Consider the following 18,937-nt stretch of genomic DNA (forward strand, 5'->3'; position numbering starts at 1 on the left):
AAGCCACAAGCACCTTATTAGAAAGAGCACCAAGCAACACAAAAAGGCAACATGTAAGAGGTAGTGTACCACCGGCTAAGATGTATATGTCCTTTGGGGACTTGAATACAGCTTAGTGTTTGAAAAAATAAGACATATTAGACTGTGGCTTATAATTTTTAGACAGAAGCATTACACATTTGGGAGCATTAGCCAGTATTGCTCCATAGTGTTCTGCGTCTCCAGCTGTCTAATGGGTACTTTGCTATCAGACAGTCAAAGTTATAGGATACCCTGAAGAATTCCATGTTCATAAATTTTCAGTTCTAGAGAATTCTCTAAGAAGCTCAGATCAACATAATTTTTAAAAGAATTAAATACTTTATCAATCATAGTCCTTTATAAAATGCCTTTTCTCCTTCTTAGGAGGAAGTCTCTTCTTCCTGAGATTCTTTAAGATTTAGCCAATGCTTTATTCCCATGCATTACATAGTGATTGTATCCTGTCTATGTTTTTCCCTCTGCAGCAATAACCTGGCCAACAGCATGACTTTTGAACTAATTCAGAGACTTTAGAGGAAGCATACAGAACTGCTTTCGATGTAGTATTTCCATCCAGTTTTGAGATGAGCAAGTTTTTGTACTTCAATCACTGGAAGTTGATTACAGTCCTGGGTGTGAAAAAGGAATTTTGCCTTATGCCAGCTGCCATCTTGAATCTGTAAAATAAGAACAAAATGCTTTTATATGTAACTGGTTCATTAACAGTCATTTTCAGCAGACCCTTTAAAGGCAATGTAGATTTATGTTAAGGATCAGGGATGACAAATAGAAAGTGCCTAGAACAATGACTGGCACCGCGTGAGTGCTCAACAAAATGATTACTACGAATAGTTGGAAACTTGGATTTACTCCTTTTTTATAATTGCATTGTTTGTTATGATTTTTCAGTTTTAGTGGCTAAGTCCAGGCTCTTCTTCTGTTGTCTGCGGATAACGGAGCCAGATATGAAGGAAAGGCTGTCTCTTCTCCTAATATTAGTAATACCTATCTGTTCTGTATTCCTTTATTTGTGACTCTTAAGAACGAACATTTTTCTTGGATAGAAGGGGATAAGCTATCTCTACTTCTTTGTACTTTAACAGGAAATAACCAGAATCACCTCAGTCAGAAGTAGTTAAATTATAATTAGACTGAATCATTATTTAGGTTTCTGTTTTTACATTCTGTGGCTCCCTGTTTATAGCATTTCTTCCTTTTCCTCTCTTCCTTCTAGGCCTTTCTGTTTTTCTTATTACTGCATGCTCCTTTGTAATAAATTCTACTGTGGAACAAAAATATGTCATAAATTTTGTGGAGCTTTTTATTTGTGAATTTATTCATTTACTATTCATAGAATCATGTTATGAATTTTAAAGTTTAGAATTACATGAGCTAAAAAGGAACTTCAGAATTATATGAGCTAAAAATTTAATTTTAAAGTTAAGGTAACCAAAGCTCATTGAAGGTAAGTCTCTTGTCTGAAGTCATAAGCTTAGTGCTATAACTAGAATTCTGTGTGCAAGGCACTTGTAATCACTCATTGTCTTCCAAACAATATTTAATGAATGCTAAGTACATATGGCAAAGCTGCATAATTCTCAAATTTCTTACAGTGCTGTGGGAAATATAAAGATGAATAAATTAATTCTAACTTTTAAATTTCAGCAGCTTCTAAATCTAGTTGGAGCTAGAAGAAACCGACAGTCATGATACAAAAGTGTATATGGTAAGTGCAATATAAGTAATGTAGACAGTGAGTGCTAAATTCCTCATTTCCAACTGGAGTAGTCAGGGAAAGATTCACAAAAATTTCAGAATTTAGGACGTAAGGTCTGCCTAAATGTTTCACTTGCTTAGAGATAGAGAAGGGCATTCAGAGAAAGAGAATGGCATGAGAAAAAGAAAAGTTCAGGAAGGAGAAGATGGCTGTGAAAATCAATCTAGCATGGGGGTTAAGAATACAGACTTTGGCCTGGGAGAGATTTGAACAGACATTCAGGGACCGCCACTCTCCTCACATATAAAATGAGAATAATAAAAACCCAACTCACAGAATTGTGAGGATTAAATTAGATTTCAGTTAAAAATCTCTAGCAGTATAGTGTGGCATAGCCTTTGGAGTTGCATACACCTGGGGTTGATATCTCGTTAATCTGCGAATTAGCTGCATGATATTGAGCAAGTAATTTTTTGATGCCTTCACTTTCTTATCTATAAAATAGGACTAATAATACCTTCTTCACAAAGCTGTTATGATTAAATAAAATAATGCATGTAATGCATGGTAAAAAAAAACATAATAAGCTCCCAATAAATAGTAGTAATTGTTGATAATATGATGATGAAGAAGAAGAATAGATAAGTTTGGCTATAGTGTAGGGTAGACAGTCAATAAGAGCCTGGACTAGAAAGGTAGGATAGGGACTGACTGGGTTGTGTCTCAGACAGTAGTGAGTCGCAACAAGTTTCTCGGCAATATTGTAAAAGTTAAACGAATTCATTGGTGATACTGATTTCTTAAAATGTAGAAAATAAAGAGCTGTATACTTCTGACTTCTTATCTATGATTTTTCAGATGTACACGCACTATTGATTTTTCCTGGAGGAACTACTTGTCTAGAAATAAAATGCTAAGAAAAAGTGAAGTCCATTGGAAGTGGTAGGGAATGCTAAGTCATAGGCTTCACAGGGCACAAAAACAGGAAACCAGGCCACTTAAAGTAATTAATGATATGTACATAATGTGGACAACTCTACTCTCTCTCCCAGGAGTCAGCAAACTTTTGTTGTAAAGGACCAGATAGTAAACATTTTAGGTTTTGTAGGTCATACAGTCTCTGCTGCATCTACTGAACTCTAACACTGTAGTGGGAAAACAGACATAGTAAGTAATGAAGGAATAATTTCAAAAACAATTTATTTACAAAAACAGGCAGTAGACTGGATTTAGTTTGTAGGCTGTAGTTTGCTGACACCTGCTCAATAACACAATGTTTTAAAACTATAGAGTTTAAAATCACCTGCTCATCAACAGATGAGTGGATAAACAAATTATGGTACATACACACAATGGAGTACTATGCAACAATAAAGAACAATGATGAATCCGCAAAATGTCTCATAACATGGATGAATCTGGAGGGCATTATGCTGAGTGAAATAAGTCAGTCACAAAATCACAAATATTGTATGGGACCATTATTATAAGAACTCAAGAAAAGGTTTAAAAACAGAAAAAAGTATTCTGTGATAGTTACGAGGGTGTGGAGAGGGAGGGAAAGTTATTAACTAGTTAGGAGACAAGGGTCAACTTTGGTGAGAGGGAAGGACAACACAATATAGGGGAAGTCAGCACAACTGGACCAAAGCAGAAGCAAAGAAGTTTCCTAGACACATCCAAACATTTTGAGTGACAGAGGAGCTGGGATTGGGGCCTGAGGAACATAGTTTCAGGGGACATCTAGGTCAATTGGCATAACATAGTTTAAAAGAAAATGTTCTATATCCCACTTTAGTGAGTAGTGTCTGGGGTCTTAACAGCTTGCAAGCAGCCATCTAAGATACATCTATTGGTGCCACCCCATTTGGAGCAAAGGAGGGTGAAGAAAACCAAAGACACAAGGAAAATACTAGCCCAAAGGACAAATGGACTAAATGAACCAGAGACTTCATCAGCCTGAGACCTGAATAACTATATGGTACCCGGCTACCACCAATGATCACCCTGACAGAGAATACAATAGAGGGTCCTGGACAGAGAAGGAGAAAAATGAAGAACAGAATTCAAGTTCACGTAAAAGGACCAAACTTAATGGTCTGACAGAGACTGGAGGAACCCCTGAAACTATGGCCCCTGGATGCTCTGTTAACCCAGAACTGAAACCATTCCCGAAGTCAACTCTGCAGACCAAGATTAGACAAGACTATAAGCAGAAAATAATACACACGAAGAACATGCTTCTTAGTTCAATCAGATATATAAGACCAAATGGGCAGCTCCAGTCCAAAAGCAGGATGAGAAGGCAGGAAGGGACAGGAATAGGATGAATGGACACAGAGAACTTTGCATGGAAGGGGGGAGGGTGCTGTCACATTGTGGGGGAAAAAAAATTATAGATTTTTCATAACAGTCATCATTTAATTTCAATAGGAAAAATGGCATACAAATTCAAACACTGATTAGTAGGGCCAGTCTATCTGCAATTATATCCATACTTGGTACCAGGCATAAACCAAAAATCAAAACCCTTTACTGTCGAGTCCATTCTGACTCACAGCAACCCTACAGAGTAGAACTGCCCCATAGGGTTTGCAAGGAGCAGCTGGGGGATTCAAATTGCCGACCTTTTGATTAGTAGCTGTAGCTCTTGACCACTGCACCACCAGCTCCGTATCAGGCATAGAAACCGACAAAATGAAATAAAACTGATTTACTTCTATAATTGGTTTTCCACACATAATGAGATGTAGAATCACACCAGTGAAAATACATGAAAGAAATATTTTTAATGTATATGTTCTGACTACCTATCTACTTATCTAGGAGTGATATAATTATTTCATAAGGGAGAGTAAAAATTAATTTTTATGTATTAAAGGCAATTTTTGTATGTAAAAATCCATGATGACCAATGGGAGCAAGAAAAGTTAACAAGGTATGATATAAACAAATGATCAATTCTGAAAAATGTATGGTTTGTAAGTCAGGCACATTAAAGCCTATTATCCTCTGTATCGACAGGACTGGGTTTTTTGGGATCCTCTGTATCTGTAGTTCATAATTAAAGTCTAACTCATTATTCTATATTACAGTTTTACCAATTTTAAGTTAGTCATGTTAGACAATTTTAAAAGTGCCATTCCCTTACCTTGCAGTCATCTGAAAGCACTATAGGTTCAAGTAGAGTGTTTTCTTCAAAAATCTGTCCATTCCATCCCTTGAAACCAATAGGCAGTCCTGAGCCACTTGTCCGTCCACTTGTCCATCCACTTGTCCACATTGGGGTGTTTAGACAGTGAATGGTGATGATTTGGGTGGCTTCTGAGCTCAGTAAATGAAGGAAGTTCATCTGGACTTTCTCAACTCCAAACTCCAACTAATATCACAGAAACAGTATGCACGTTATAAGGAGTAGCAATTGAACAACTTATAGTTTAAGGAAATTTGAGGAAAGACTTTGAAAGGCAGCCATGAGAAAGCTACTTTTCTGGAAATTGAAGTGCCACTGAGTAGTGTGCTGGTGTATATGTAAGCAGTGGCTATCTGGAGGGGAAAAAAACTGGTTTATATCATTTGCTGAATACCTTGGTGTGACTATTTCCACGATGTCTGGTTTCAGGTGACCAAGGTGATATCACTAAAGATGGAGGTGGGAAGAGATACTAACAATCGGCTCTCTTGAATCAATATAAACTGGCTCTAGCACAGCACCAGGTTACTAGGTCACTACAAAAAATCAAAAAGCCAAAATGAAAGTAGTCCCCCTTATCCGCAGTTTCACTTTCTGCCATTTCAGTTACCTGGTGGTCGACCTCTGTCCGAAAATGTTAAATGAGTAGCGTGGTGACTCTTCCAACATCCCACTCTATCCTGCCAGGGGACCACATTCACATAACTTTTGTTACAGTATACTGTTATAATTGTTCTATTTTCTTATTAGTTATTGTGTTATTAATCTATTACTGTGCCTAATTTATAAATTAAACTTTATCATAGGTATGTATGGGTAGGACAAAACACAGTATGTGTAGGGCTCAGTACTATCCACGGTTTCATGCATTCCTGAAGGTCTTTGAATGTATCCCCACGGATAAGGAGGGACTACTGTAATTTTCATAATATTACCTAAAATGTAGTAATAATCTGCTATTGGTTAATGTTTTCATAAAATCTGAAATTCTGTCTATGTCTTTATTTGCAGATTTTTTTTGTGTGCTTCCAAAGATAAGTTACAAGTTGTAATAATAACTGGGATGAGCAAATTTTAACCATGCGAGCCCCTAAGGGCAGGGACAGAATCTTATTCTTTGTGCTTTCAAGCTCAGAACAGTTTTCAGTCATAGAGTGAGTCATCAATGAATGTTTATTCAATGCACTAATGCATGAACAAGTATTAACTAATAGAGTAACAATATAGGGCAAAATTGGAGATAGAAAGTCTGACTGCACATGTTCTAGGCTAGGACAAGGAAGTAGATTTTTCTATAGCTTTAGACTTATTATTTTAGCATTATTCAAGCAGGGGTATGATCATAACATTGTCGTTGTTAGGTGCCACGGAGTCAGTTCCGACTCATAGGGACCTATGTGCAACAGAATGAAACACTGCCTGGCCTGCCCCATTCTCAAAATCTTTGCTATGTCTGAGACCATTGTTACCACTATGTCAATTCATCTCATTGAGGGTCTTCCTCTTTTTTGCTGACGCTCTACTTTACCAAGCATGATGTTTTACTCCAGGGACTGGTCCCCCCGATAATGTGTCCAAAGTACATGAGATGAAGTCTCAGTATCCTTGCTTCCAAGGAGGAGTCCGGCTGTACTTCTTCCAAGACAGACTTGTTCATTCTCCTGGTGGGCCATGGTATATGCAATATTCTTTGCCAACACCATAATTCAAAGGGACCCGTTCTTCTTTGGTCCTCCTTATTTACTATCTAGCTGTCACATGTATATGAGATGATCAAAAATACTGTGGCTTTGGTCAGGTGCACCTTAGTTCTTAAAGTGACATCTTTTCTTTTTAACACTTTAATGAGGTCTTTTGCAGCAGATTTGCCCAACATAATACGCCATTCGATTTCTTGACTGCTGCTTCCATGAGTGTTGATTGTGGATCCAAGTAAAATGATATCTTTGACACCTTCAATCCTTTCTCCATTTTATCGTGATATGCTTATTGGGTCCAGTAGTGAGGGTTTTTTGTTTTCTTTATGTTGAGGTGTAATCCATACTGAGGCTGTAGTCTTTCCTCTTCATCAGTAAATAGTTCAAGTCCTCATCACTTTCAGCAAGCAAGGTTGTGTCATCTGTGTATTACAGGTTGTTAATGAGTCTTCCTCCAATCCTGATGCCGCATTCTTCTTCATATAGTTCAACTTCTCAGATTAGTTGCTCAGCACACAGATTAAGTACGGTGAAAGGCAACAAACAGCCTTGATGCACACCTTTCCTGACTTTAAACCATGCAGTATCCCTTTGTTCTGTTCAAACGGCTGCCTCAGGGTCTAGGTACAGGTTCTGCATGAGCATAATTTAGTGTTCTGGAATTCCCATTCTTCACGATGTTATCCATAATTTCTTATGATCCATACAGTTGAATGCCTTTGCATAGTCAATTAAACACAGATAAACATCTTTCTGGTATTCTCTGCTTTCAGCCGAGATCCATCTGACACTAGCAATGATATCCCTCATTTTCGATGCCCTCTTCTGAATCTGGGTTGATTATAAGTGAATAAAGATGTTTTCTACTGAGGAATTTATATTAATCCCCAAATACAAAATTTGAGAAATATTAGTTATGAGGTGCCAAAGAGGGGGAAAAATAAACAGCAACATAAACCACCGACAACAACAAAAGTCTCAGGAAAAGAGAGAAAAGGCAAAAGAAGGGCATAAGGATAAAGACATGGAAGGATAATCATAAGGAATTAGAATTTAAGTAGTTCAATTCTTTCATTTCACAGATGAGGATCAGAAACTTGTAAAATACTTAAACTTTCTGAGTCTTGGTTTCCTGTTGGGAAAGTGGGTTATAACATTGACCTGACAGATTGTTATGTGGGTTAGAGATGCAAAGTATAGTTATACCTAGCACAGTACCTGGCTCAGAGTAGGCCTTTTGGTGACTCACTTTATCACTCACCACTTTAGTAGATGAGTGGAATCTACAACCCAGTTCCCTGATTCCACCTCTGTGCTCTTTCTACTACCTTCCTAGCTTTCTTTGATTGAGTTTATGGCTAGGGAAAATGGAAGAACTGATTCAGACATGGAAAGAACTGGGGTGGTCAGTAGGCTCACTGCTCCTATCACCTTTGTATGCCCACCCTACTTTCCTTCTGTGATAATACAGATAAAAACTCTGGGCAAACTTCCAGGGGGTGAGGGTGATCTTGTGGTTATTTCGGAAATAGAACTATCATTGTACTTCATGAGCGGTACTTGGATTCCCTAGGAATCCTTCCCTTTCCATTGTGGGGCTAATAATGATGACTGTCTATTGAGATAAATCAGTGAAAACACCCTGGTTAATGAAGAGGCATGCTTTAGAAGGAGAGGGCTGTCCAACAATAATCTACCAAAGAGACTGACAGACTACATTTTAGCTGCTACTTTTTTGTTGGTGGGCAAAAGAAACAATAGACATGTATATAGTTCTTTTCAATGAGAAATAAGTTATTGGTAATACCAAGCTGGTTTAATTAATTACAAAATGAAAGAAAAGCAGTTTCAGTTTCTTCAACACATGTTATAGGTAGAACTAGGCTTCACATTTCATAAATTCTTGTTATAACACTAAGTGTTATACCAAACTCACTTACATTCATTCTAAACATTTGGCTCTTAGAATTATGCTTGAAGGAAGTTTTAAGTAGTACACAATGGATATTTAAGGAAGATTATTATGCCCAATCATTAAAAAAAGCAGACTTTGTAGCAGAAGTCTTCTTTTAATGATGATGAAGTTATTGTCAGTAAGACAACTGGTTACCAGTTACAAATATTGAAGCCGTTTAGGGATTTTCTAACGTATGTCCATGCATAAAAAACATGTATCTTTCTGAAAGGAATTTAAAAAACGTAATCAGTAAAATAAGCCAAGCTATGCCAATTATAAAAATACACAATCAAAATGTAAAGATTTACTGGGATTAGATATTTAAAAAAAAAAACAAACAAAAAAAATTGCTTTCTTATCTATGATAAAGGTTAATACCTTGCTTTCTGTTATGGATTAAATTGTACCTGTACCTGTGAATGTGATACTGTTTGGAAATAGGGTTTTCTTTTGCTATTAATGAGGTCATACCAGTGTAGGGTGGGTCCTAAACCTGATCACTTCTGAGATATAAAAATATTAGAATAGACAGAGACATACGCCAAGGAAGGCATTATGCCAAGGAACACCAAGGAATGCCCAGGATAATCAACAGTCACCAGAAACTGAGAGGCTCACAGAGGCAAATGATACAGCTAAGACTCTAATTTGAACTCTTAGCCTCCAAAAATGTGAGAAAATAAACTTTTGTTCTTTAATGCCACCTACTTGTGACATTTCTGTCACAGCAGCACTAGGTAACAAGGTAATTTCATTCATAAAATTCACAATTATTTAAAGTGACAGAATTTTAAAAATCATTGTCCACTGGTACTGTGCAAGTATTGATAGATATTCTGAAATTCATTTCATACATACCTTTGTCACAGAAACGGGAGGCAAACATGTCTGGCCACCAGCACTGAAATTGCAGAAAACCTCAATGGCATCTGAAGAACATCCAAGATTTGGATCAATCCAGTATTTTCCTGTTAATTCATAGTAAAACACTAAGTTATTTAAATAACATGGCATGCTAAATATATTTGAACCTTTGTTACAAATTATCACAATACTTTAAAGATACTTTATCAGTCTTACATGTTAAAAAATGAATAAAATAAAATGAAATGAAAACTGAAAATGTTATGTAAAATTGAAACTGAAAATACTGTATTTTTTCACATACCTATCCATTTAAGGGTATTTCATAATTTTAGTCAAAGATGATAGAAACATTGACTTTATTGCTGGGATTGTAGAAAAAAATGTAGTTAAGAATATGAGCTTACTGAAAGTAAATCATCAACTTAAAGTGAATTGTCCAAAGTTATACAGCTGCTAGAAGAATTAAAGTTAATATAACATACATGTATATATTTGTTCTACATCATTACAGATTTTAAAATTAATATTTTGTTTAAAAATAGAAATGACTTCTTCAATCTCTCCAAAGGTGGTGAAGGAGATACGTGTAATACTGAAAATTAAAAATAGTAAAAATTAAAAAAAAATGTTTTTACAAAGAAAAACATACAATTAAATGGTTATCATTTTTGTGCTTTCTTCTTCAGATTTGTAAGTAGGAACTGAGAGAGGAGGAAAAAAAACTGAAGCTCCTACTGCTAGCACAAGCCTGCCAATCTTTGTCTCCTCTGCATGCCCAGGAGACTAAAATGGGGTCCAAAGTCAGACTGCAGGAAATCCTCAGACTAAAATCATTGAGCTAGCATCTTAATTCCAGAATAACTGACTCAGAGTATTTAAAAAAGCATCTTACTCCAAGTGCAAAGGCAGGAATTTTTGAATGAGGCAGCCCTGCTTTCTTGCTGTAAAAAGGCAAGACAATTAAACAGCTTTTGTCAAATAGGTAGAGATCCCTGCCCAGTCTACCTTTTGTTGTTAGTTGCTGTCAAGTTGATTCCAGCCCATGGTGACTCCCTATGTGCAGAGTAGAACTGCTCCACAGGGTTTTCAAGGCTATAAACTTTTGGAAGCAAATTTCTGGGATAAGTCTTAAGGATGAGAGACACAGAAACCAAAAAACCCAGTGCCGCTGAGTCAATTCCAACTCACAGGGACCCTATAGGATAGAGTTGAATTGCCCCATAGAGTTTCCAAGGAGCGCCTGGCATATTATGAACTGCTGCCCCTTCGGTTAGCAGCCGTAGCACTTAACCACTAGGCCACCAGGGTTTCCGAGAGAGAGAGAGAGAAACCTAAGGAAAGACACTAAGGGAGAGAGAATCCATGAGAAAAAGATTTGGAAAGAAATAGAAAGTAGTTTTGTCTTAAAATATAAAGTCTGGCCATGCCAGAATATGAGAGATAATAAAAGTTAAAATTGAAAGTCTGTGTAAGTAGCTGAAGGTCTGCATAAGTGAAGAAAAGAAATTTTGTGTAAATGAAGAAAAGATGAAAAATAGCTGAAGTAAGAGTTAAAGAAAAGAGTTAAAATAAATAAAGAATTGAGAAAAGAGCCATAAAAATAATAAGATCATAGTCAGAAAGCAGTAGAATGGACTACAAATCTAAGGAAAATTTAAAATTAAAAGATTTAATAACATATACAAATCAAAACTCAGATTCTGTCCCAGAAAATGAAAGGAATGTCTAAGATATGAAATTAAAGGCTAATAAAGTTAACTTTGCCACAACTGCTTCAGATTGTTTTATAACATTAAATTTGAGGTGACCATGAGCAATGTGATTAAAAAAAAAAAAAAAACTACAGAAAAAATAACAGCCATGGAAATGAGATAATATATTTAAAACATTTTTAATACATTCTGTGATGCTAAAATATAGACATAATTTAAGCTTTCTTGTTGATACCTGCACATCTTTAAAGAAACATATTCATGCATTGCAGACTCTGGGTGCCAAATTATTCTCTTAGCTGCCTCTTTTATATAAATTTCTATACCTTAGTACCTTGGTAAAACAGCAGAAACAAGAAAACATCTGTTTGAACAAGCCAGTCTTCTGGAGGCTTAAAAATTATATTTAAATGTCCCAGTGACCAGAAACAGAAGACATCTGAAGTAGACATCTTCTGCCAGAAACACGGAACAAGATCCTATACAAGCTCTTGAAATTGCTGGGATTTATTTAATGTGTATTGCCTTTGAAATTGTTTTGTTTTATCAACTTGGCTTCATTGAATGGTTATGCAAATTCAGGACTATGGCCTGTATCGATGATTCTTGTTCTGACATGAGTCATCCTCATCACTGTTGTATTTTTAATAGCCATATTATATTTCTTTTAGCTGAGAATCACCCAATGCAGTCTGCTCAAGTCTTTAGACTTTGCTTCATAATATTTGCCATTCTTTCGTTAATTGCTGTATTGCATTATTGTAGTATTATCTTGTTTCAACATTTTGTTTTTCCCACACAAATAACTGAAGAAGAAACTTGCTTTACTGCTGCCATTATCTTTATGATATTGGTCTTATCATATTCAAATAACAGGTGAACTTGGTGATAGCATAGAAGCCTAACAAAAATCCTTGAACTCTCCGTCCAAAGTTATGTTGGACAACAGAACCATCCTAGTTTTTATTTTAGCCCAGCAAGGGAAAATATGTGCAGTTGCCAGCAGTAGCTAACACCTCCTGTTGTATCTGGGTAAGAGCACTGGAGGGGAAAAAAAAAAAAAAAAGCCCTGGAGAGACAGAACAAAATACCAGACAAATTCATCAGAAAGCTACATGGTTCCATGTACCTCCGCCCTCAGACTCCCCCTTCTTTGGTAATTTTCATTAGTTGCCTAAAGGTCTTAGATCATGGATCAAGTTTATATTGTTAACTGGATGTCATTCTAATAATCATGTTGTTGTTGTTGTTGTTAGAGGCTATCGAGTCAGTTCCAACTCATAGTGACTCAATATACAACAGAATGAAACACTGCCTGGTCCTGCGCCATCCTCATATTCATTGCTATGCTTTACCCCATCATTACAATCACTGTGTCAATCCATCTCATTAAGAGTTTTCCTCTCTTTCATTGATCCTCCAATTTACCAAGCATGATGTCCTTCTCCAGGGACTGATCCCTCCTGATGGTATGTCCAAAGTACATGAGACAAAGTCTTGCCAGGCTTACTTCTAAGGAACATTCTGGATGTACTTCTTCCAAGACAGATTTTTCATTCTTCTGGTATATTCAATTTTCTTCCTTGATTCCATAATTCAAAGGCATCAATTCTTCTTCAGTCTTCCTTATTTACTGCCCAGCTTTCACATGCATATGAAGGGACTAAAAATACCATGGCTTGGGTCAGGTGCACCTTAGTCCTCAAAGTGGTATCTTTGTTTTTTAACACTTTAAAGAGGTCTTTTGCAGTAGATCTGTCCAATGTAATAAATCAAAGGCATTGATCTGTGGATCCAAGTAAAACAAAATCCTTGAGAACGTCAATATTTTCTTCATTTATGATGATGTTGCTTATTGGTCCAGTAGTGAGGATTTTTGTTTTCTTTATGTTGAGGTGTAATGCATACTGAAGGCTGTATGTAGTCTTTATCTTCATCAATAAGTGCTTCAAGTCCCCTTTGCTTTCGGCAAGCAAGGTTATGTCATCTGCATATCACAGGTTGTTAACGAGTCTTCCTCCAATCCTGATGCCACATTTTTTCTTTCTATAGTCCACCTTCTTGAATTATTTGCTCAGGATACAGATTGAATAAATATGGTAAGAGGATACAACCCTGAGCTACGCTGTTCCTGATTTTAAACCTTGCAGTATCCCCTTGTTCTGTTCAAATTACTGCCTCTTGGTCTATATACAGGTTCCACATGAGCACAAATTAATGTTCTAGAAACCCCATTCTTTGCAATGTTATCCGTAATTTGTTATGAGCCACACAGGTGAATACCTTTGCATAGTCAAGAAAACACAGTTAAACATCTTTCTGATATTCTTTGCTTTCAGCCAAGATCCATCTGACATCAGCAATGATACGCCTCATTCCACGTCCTCTTCTGAATCCAGCTTGAATTTCTGGCAGTTCCCTGTTGATGTATTTCTTCAACCACTTTTGAATTTTACTTGTATGTGATATTTATGATATTGTTCAATAATTTCCGCATATTATTGGATCACATTTCTTTGGAAGGTGCATAAATATGGATCTCTTCCAGTCGGTTGGCCAGGTACCTGTCTTCCAAATCTCTTAGCACCTCCACTGCTACATCTGTTTGTTGAAACATCTCAATAGTTTTTCCATCAATTCCTGGAGCCTTGTTTTTCACCAATGTTTTCAGTGAAGCTTGGACTTCTCCCTTCAGTACCATTGGTTCTTGATCACATGCTACCTCCTGAAATGTATGAAGGTTGACCAATTCTTTTTGATACATTGACTCTGTGTATTCCTTCCACCTTCTTCTGATGCTTCCTGTGTCATTCTATTTTGCCCAAAGAATCTCAACCTTGTAACTCGAGGCTTGAATTTTTTTTTCAGTTCTTTCAGCTTGAAAAATACCGATTGTGTTCTTTCCTTTTGGTTTTCTAACTCATGGTGTTTGCACATTTCAGTATAAGACTTTACTTTTCTTCTCGAGCCATCCTTTGAACTCTTTGTTCAGCTGTTTTTCTTCATCCTATCCTCCATTCCCTTTAGCTGCTCTACATTCAAGAACAAGTTTCAGAGTCTCTTCTGACATCTGTTTTGGTCTTTTCTATAATAATAATTATTCCAAAAAACAAAACAAAGCAAAAACAAAACCCTGTTGCCATCGAGTCGATTCTGACTCATTGCAACCCTATAGGACAGAGCAGAGCCACCTCATAGGGTTTCTAAGGAGCAGGTGGTGGATTTGAACTGTTGACCTTTTGGTTAGCAGCTGAGCTCTTAACCACTGTGCCACCAGAGCTCCAATAATAATTATAGGAACCATTTAATGCTGTATGACAATTTTAAACCAATGCTTTTACCCAAAGGACTAATCTCATGCCTATGAAAAGAGTAACGTATATTGAATATGCTTATGTTTCAGACCGACTTGAGCATAATCTCTGAGCTGACCCTTCAGAAGTCAGTTTATTCCTCCAATGTGGCCTTGCCATGTACAATCTTAACATAAGGAAACCACAGATGCAAGAGGCTAAAGCTATGGCATGGTGAAGCTATCGATGATGCCCAGCTACCTTTCCATGTTCGTGGCATACGGGATCTTAAAGGTTTTTGAAAAAGCAACCATCCAAAATAACTGCGTACCTGAAGTCCGTGCAGAAGAAAGATTCTTTTTAATAGTGGTCAATAAAGTGATCAAAGAATCTCTCTAAATCGTTGATCAAAAAGAACGGAGGGAATACGTAAGGGAATTTAAAACAGAGGTGCCTGGAATATCTAAAACGGAGTTGAGGTTTCAACTCAGCTCCATTTTCTTGTTATTTCTGTTTTTTTTTTTTTTCCCCAGCAACAGTTCCAAGTTAAAGATATAGCAATAATGTCTCTGAGAGGAAACCTTGGTGCAGACCCTATGCAAATACCCACAGGAAAGTTTTCATTTGAGCAAGCTGTTTCTAAGGAAAAATGTCCTGTAACTATGTTGTAACTACCCAATAACTACTCTTTTTGCCACATAGCTTTGCAATTATCATGTTGTTTTTTAACCAATCTAAGAAAGATACATGGGTACTTTAAACCAATTCCTTTCAAATCCATGCTTCATATAACTCTGCTTTGCTTGATTCAAGTTTGTAACTTCCAATCAAAATAATGTACCTTAAGTTCTTTGTTCTCACCCTTTAAATATGTTTCTGCAGCTTCCTGCTGCAGAATGATGGCTTTCACTTTATAAGATTCAGTGTCTCTCCAGTTTCAGCTGCCTCTTTACTTTCAATAAATCTCTTCGCTTTCATTTTAACAAGAGTATGAGTTACTACTCTCTGACACCTTGAATCTCTTTCAAGTTCTGCAGTCTCCATATCAATGTGCCTGCAGGGGTGAAAGTGTCTTTCTTGCTCCTCATACTCACTCCCGATCATTAGACTTACTTTCTTCCTAAAAACACGTGTTGAAATTATTGTCATCATGCTGTATCACCCATCAGTCCTTCTTGTTGCAATCATCAACTTTCATTCCTTGAAGATTTTGACTTCAGACTGGCAATCATTTTCAGAAAGTCTATTTATGACCTAATTCTTGGTGATTTTAAATTCACGTGGATGATCCCTTCAATCCCAGCTGTTTTTTTTTCCCCCATGAGTATTTGCTCTTACACTAAGGCTGCTTAAAGAAGTAAATTTAGTTTCTAATTCTTAAATAATGAAATAAACTTCTAGTGTGATTTCAATTGGCCAGGTAAGCCAGTGATAAAAGTATTTTTGGGCAAAAGAATTTTACGATACTATGCAATTCACACCATTTAGCTATTTCTCCTACAAGTAAGGCAGATCTTGAATTACATTTCACAATGATTTGTATGTCTCATATCTTTGTCCCTTTCCAATCTACAGAATTGAGTTTTTATACTTTTAAATATGGAGATAATCAAGTTTAGAATTACCTTATTTTTACACAAATAACGCGTGCCTTCTACATTTGTTTGCCAACTGTGCCCTTCCCCCTCAAAGTATTTTCATAAGCACCACTATGCCATTTTTTAAAACATGCTGTTGTAAAAAAATTAGCATAGCATGCTTACAAAAATACCTTGCAGGGGGAGGGTGCAGTTGGCAAACAAATGTAGATGGTGTACATTACTTGTATAAAAATAAGGTATTATAGGCAACTGAACAATAACTATTATTTAGTTTTTGTAGTTATCTAGGGCAGGAAGGAAACCCTGGTGGTGTAGTGGTTAAGTGCTACAGCTGTTAACCAAAGAGTTGGCAGTTTGAATCCGCCAGGCGCTCCTTGGAAACTCTATGGGGTAGTTCTACTCTGTCCTATAGGGTCTCTATGTGTCAGAATCAACTCGACGGCACTGGGTTTGGTTTTTGGGTTTGTTCTAGGGCAGGAATTATCTACAGAGGTTAAGTGTTAATGAATATTTTCATTGTCCTTCTAGAGTAGAAGGAGGTATTTTTGAACAGACATATATACACACACTCAGACAAATGTGTTGTACATGCGTGCGTGTGTGTGTGTGTGTGTGTGTGTGTGTGTGTGTGTATGAGTCCCTGGGGGCTGTAAATGGCTAAGCTAGGCTGCTAACCGAAAGGTTGGGGGTTCGAGTACACCCAGAGCCACCTCAAGAGGAAACATTTGGTGACCCACTTCTGAAAAACCAGCCTTTGAAAACCCTATGGAACAGTTCTACTCTGACAACTCGACAGCAACTGGTGGTGGTGGTAATATAGATAGAAAGAAAGATATAATTAAATAATATAAATGATATAACACAGTTTTTTCAAATCAGCATGTTTGTCACCATGTTGAGACTAAAATCTTTAGCCAAAAAAAAAAAAAATTAATATTGATTGTATAGCTTACTACAGACCAAGTAGAAATTAAAATTAAATGACATATTGTATCAGTCAGGGTTTCTCATTCTTAACTGATAACTGCTCCATTCAGTTTAAAACCTTTCCTTGATAATTCTACTCTAAGTTCATTTTTGCACCTCTGATTAATGAATTTGGTATCTCTGAAGGGGATGAGAAACTTTCAAGAAAGATAAAGCACTTCATCTTCATAGTCACTCATTCTAGAATGCAGCATTTCAAAGTCACTCTGGAAAAATACTTTTATGTACAGGGAGTGTGGAACAGGGAGCTCTGTGCTATCTTTCTTCATGTTGCCAACCCCAGAAGTCCTGGATGAACAAGTTCTGACAGGTGCCCCTGTTTGACTGGCAACCGAAAAGTCAGTCCCATTTTAATTTTTAACATGAATGTGCTGCATTCTAAGCGCAAAGTGTAAGCAAATGATATTAAGTAGGGGTGGGGAGGAAAAAGTTGGGGCTCAGTAAGGGTGTGTAGTAGTAGACCTTTGTAATGTGAACTCTTTAACCAGGACACTTTGACATCAGAAGCACGTCTCCTTCTAAAAGTATTTTGTTCTTGATGACATTTAAATGCCATCTGCTATGGTTTTATCAAAGTCTTTAAGGTTTGGAACGAAGGCACTCCAAACTTCAAACACAAAAATGATGAAATGAAATTAGATATCATAACTGGAGAAATCCAAGAATTTACCATCTGATACTTTGTGTTCACAGTTAAGCAAATCTTTGCAGGTTCGCGCTGGGTTATCTCGTGTGCCAAGAGGATTCTTGATGCTGTGCAGTAAATTGCTAAGGTAGTTCAGGGTTTTAAATATCTCTGCACTGTGATGGAGGAAAGTCACTTCAGTGTTCTGGTAGCTCTGCCAAGTCAACATAAGAATAGTATTAGCCAAAAAGCGTAGGGCAGCATTACAAGTATGTGGACAGAGAAAAAAATGCCCATATTGTGTGCAGTGAATTGGGAGTAGGATTTAGAAAACACTTTATATTTAAATACAGGCACGTGCATTTGCTTATCAACCTTGATCATAAATAAGAGATTGAATTCACACTCAAAAGTCTAGTCTTCAAACCGTCATAAAACTTTTTTAAGAGTTACCATACCTACTAATTTCTTTAAAAAAAAATTATATAGTAAATAATAATTAAAGTTTGAACAAGAATGAGTGATGCTAATAACGGATCCCATTTTAATGAACATGGCTAACTTCATTTAACTATATTTCTTCGGTAGTACCAAATTCCTTACAAATAAATTCTTTAACAACATTATGATTTTGTTTTATTTTCCTTAAAAAGTGTCCAGTGCACGTATTTCTATTATGTTCAAATAGCTTATTTTGTCCTGAAAAATGGTTTCATATTTTCAGTGTGTTTTAAATACAGTCTTTGAGATAAAGCCACATATTAGTCTCCACACACACTCATAAAAAGTCCTGTTTAATTTGTACATTTCGAGTGCCAATGTAAGAAAAGCAAGATACATTACCTCCATCTGTAGGGCAGTATTTGATTCAATCAAGGCTTGAATAGCAGCATTGATATCCATTTGTTTCTGTGTAAAACAAAACCATTTGAGATCAGCAATAAGATCAACACCGAGTGCTCTAAAGGTTGTAAATCTTGAAAGCATTGCTCTTAAAGTATACCAGACCTATTATCTGAAGGAGGTTTGTAACTTCCATGGTTACACAGAGCTTGCAAATATTGCCTGGCCCTCTGAAAGGACAATATGCTGCCTTCAGCCAAATATCAAAGGCCTCCTAATTAAAATAGGACCAAAGTCTAGTGCTCTCAATAAAAAAAAACTATTTGTCTCTACTGCATGAAAACACACAGAAAAAATTACCCAAATGGAAGAGGAATCAAATATGATCCCCTATGGTTAATAAATTGTAAAGTGGAGAATAAAT

The 18,937-nt window shown here is 36.6% G+C and overlaps 1 protein-coding gene across 1 annotated transcript in view; it reads right to left on the reverse strand.

Annotated features, from left to right (window-relative positions):
* Positions 1 to 428: 428 nt before the first annotated feature.
* Positions 429 to 18,937, reverse strand: part of COL24A1 (collagen type XXIV alpha 1 chain) — a 362,779-nt gene continuing 344,270 nt past the window's right edge. Inside the window, exons 55-59 of the mRNA XM_049875555.1 lie at positions 18,514 to 18,579; positions 17,716 to 17,884; positions 9,444 to 9,553; positions 4,890 to 5,117; positions 429 to 698 (exon numbers count right to left, since the gene is read on the reverse strand). Coding sequence (XP_049731512.1) covers positions 552 to 698; positions 4,890 to 5,117; positions 9,444 to 9,553; positions 17,716 to 17,884; positions 18,514 to 18,579 — 720 coding nt within the window. The 3' untranslated portion in view covers positions 429 to 551. The remainder of the gene's footprint in view (positions 699 to 4,889; positions 5,118 to 9,443; positions 9,554 to 17,715; positions 17,885 to 18,513; positions 18,580 to 18,937) is intronic.

The sequence above is a fragment of the Elephas maximus genome, chromosome 3, assembly GCF_024166365.1.
Source record: "Elephas maximus indicus isolate mEleMax1 chromosome 3, mEleMax1 primary haplotype, whole genome shotgun sequence".
NCBI classification, from domain to species: Eukaryota; Metazoa; Chordata; class Mammalia; order Proboscidea; family Elephantidae; genus Elephas; species Elephas maximus.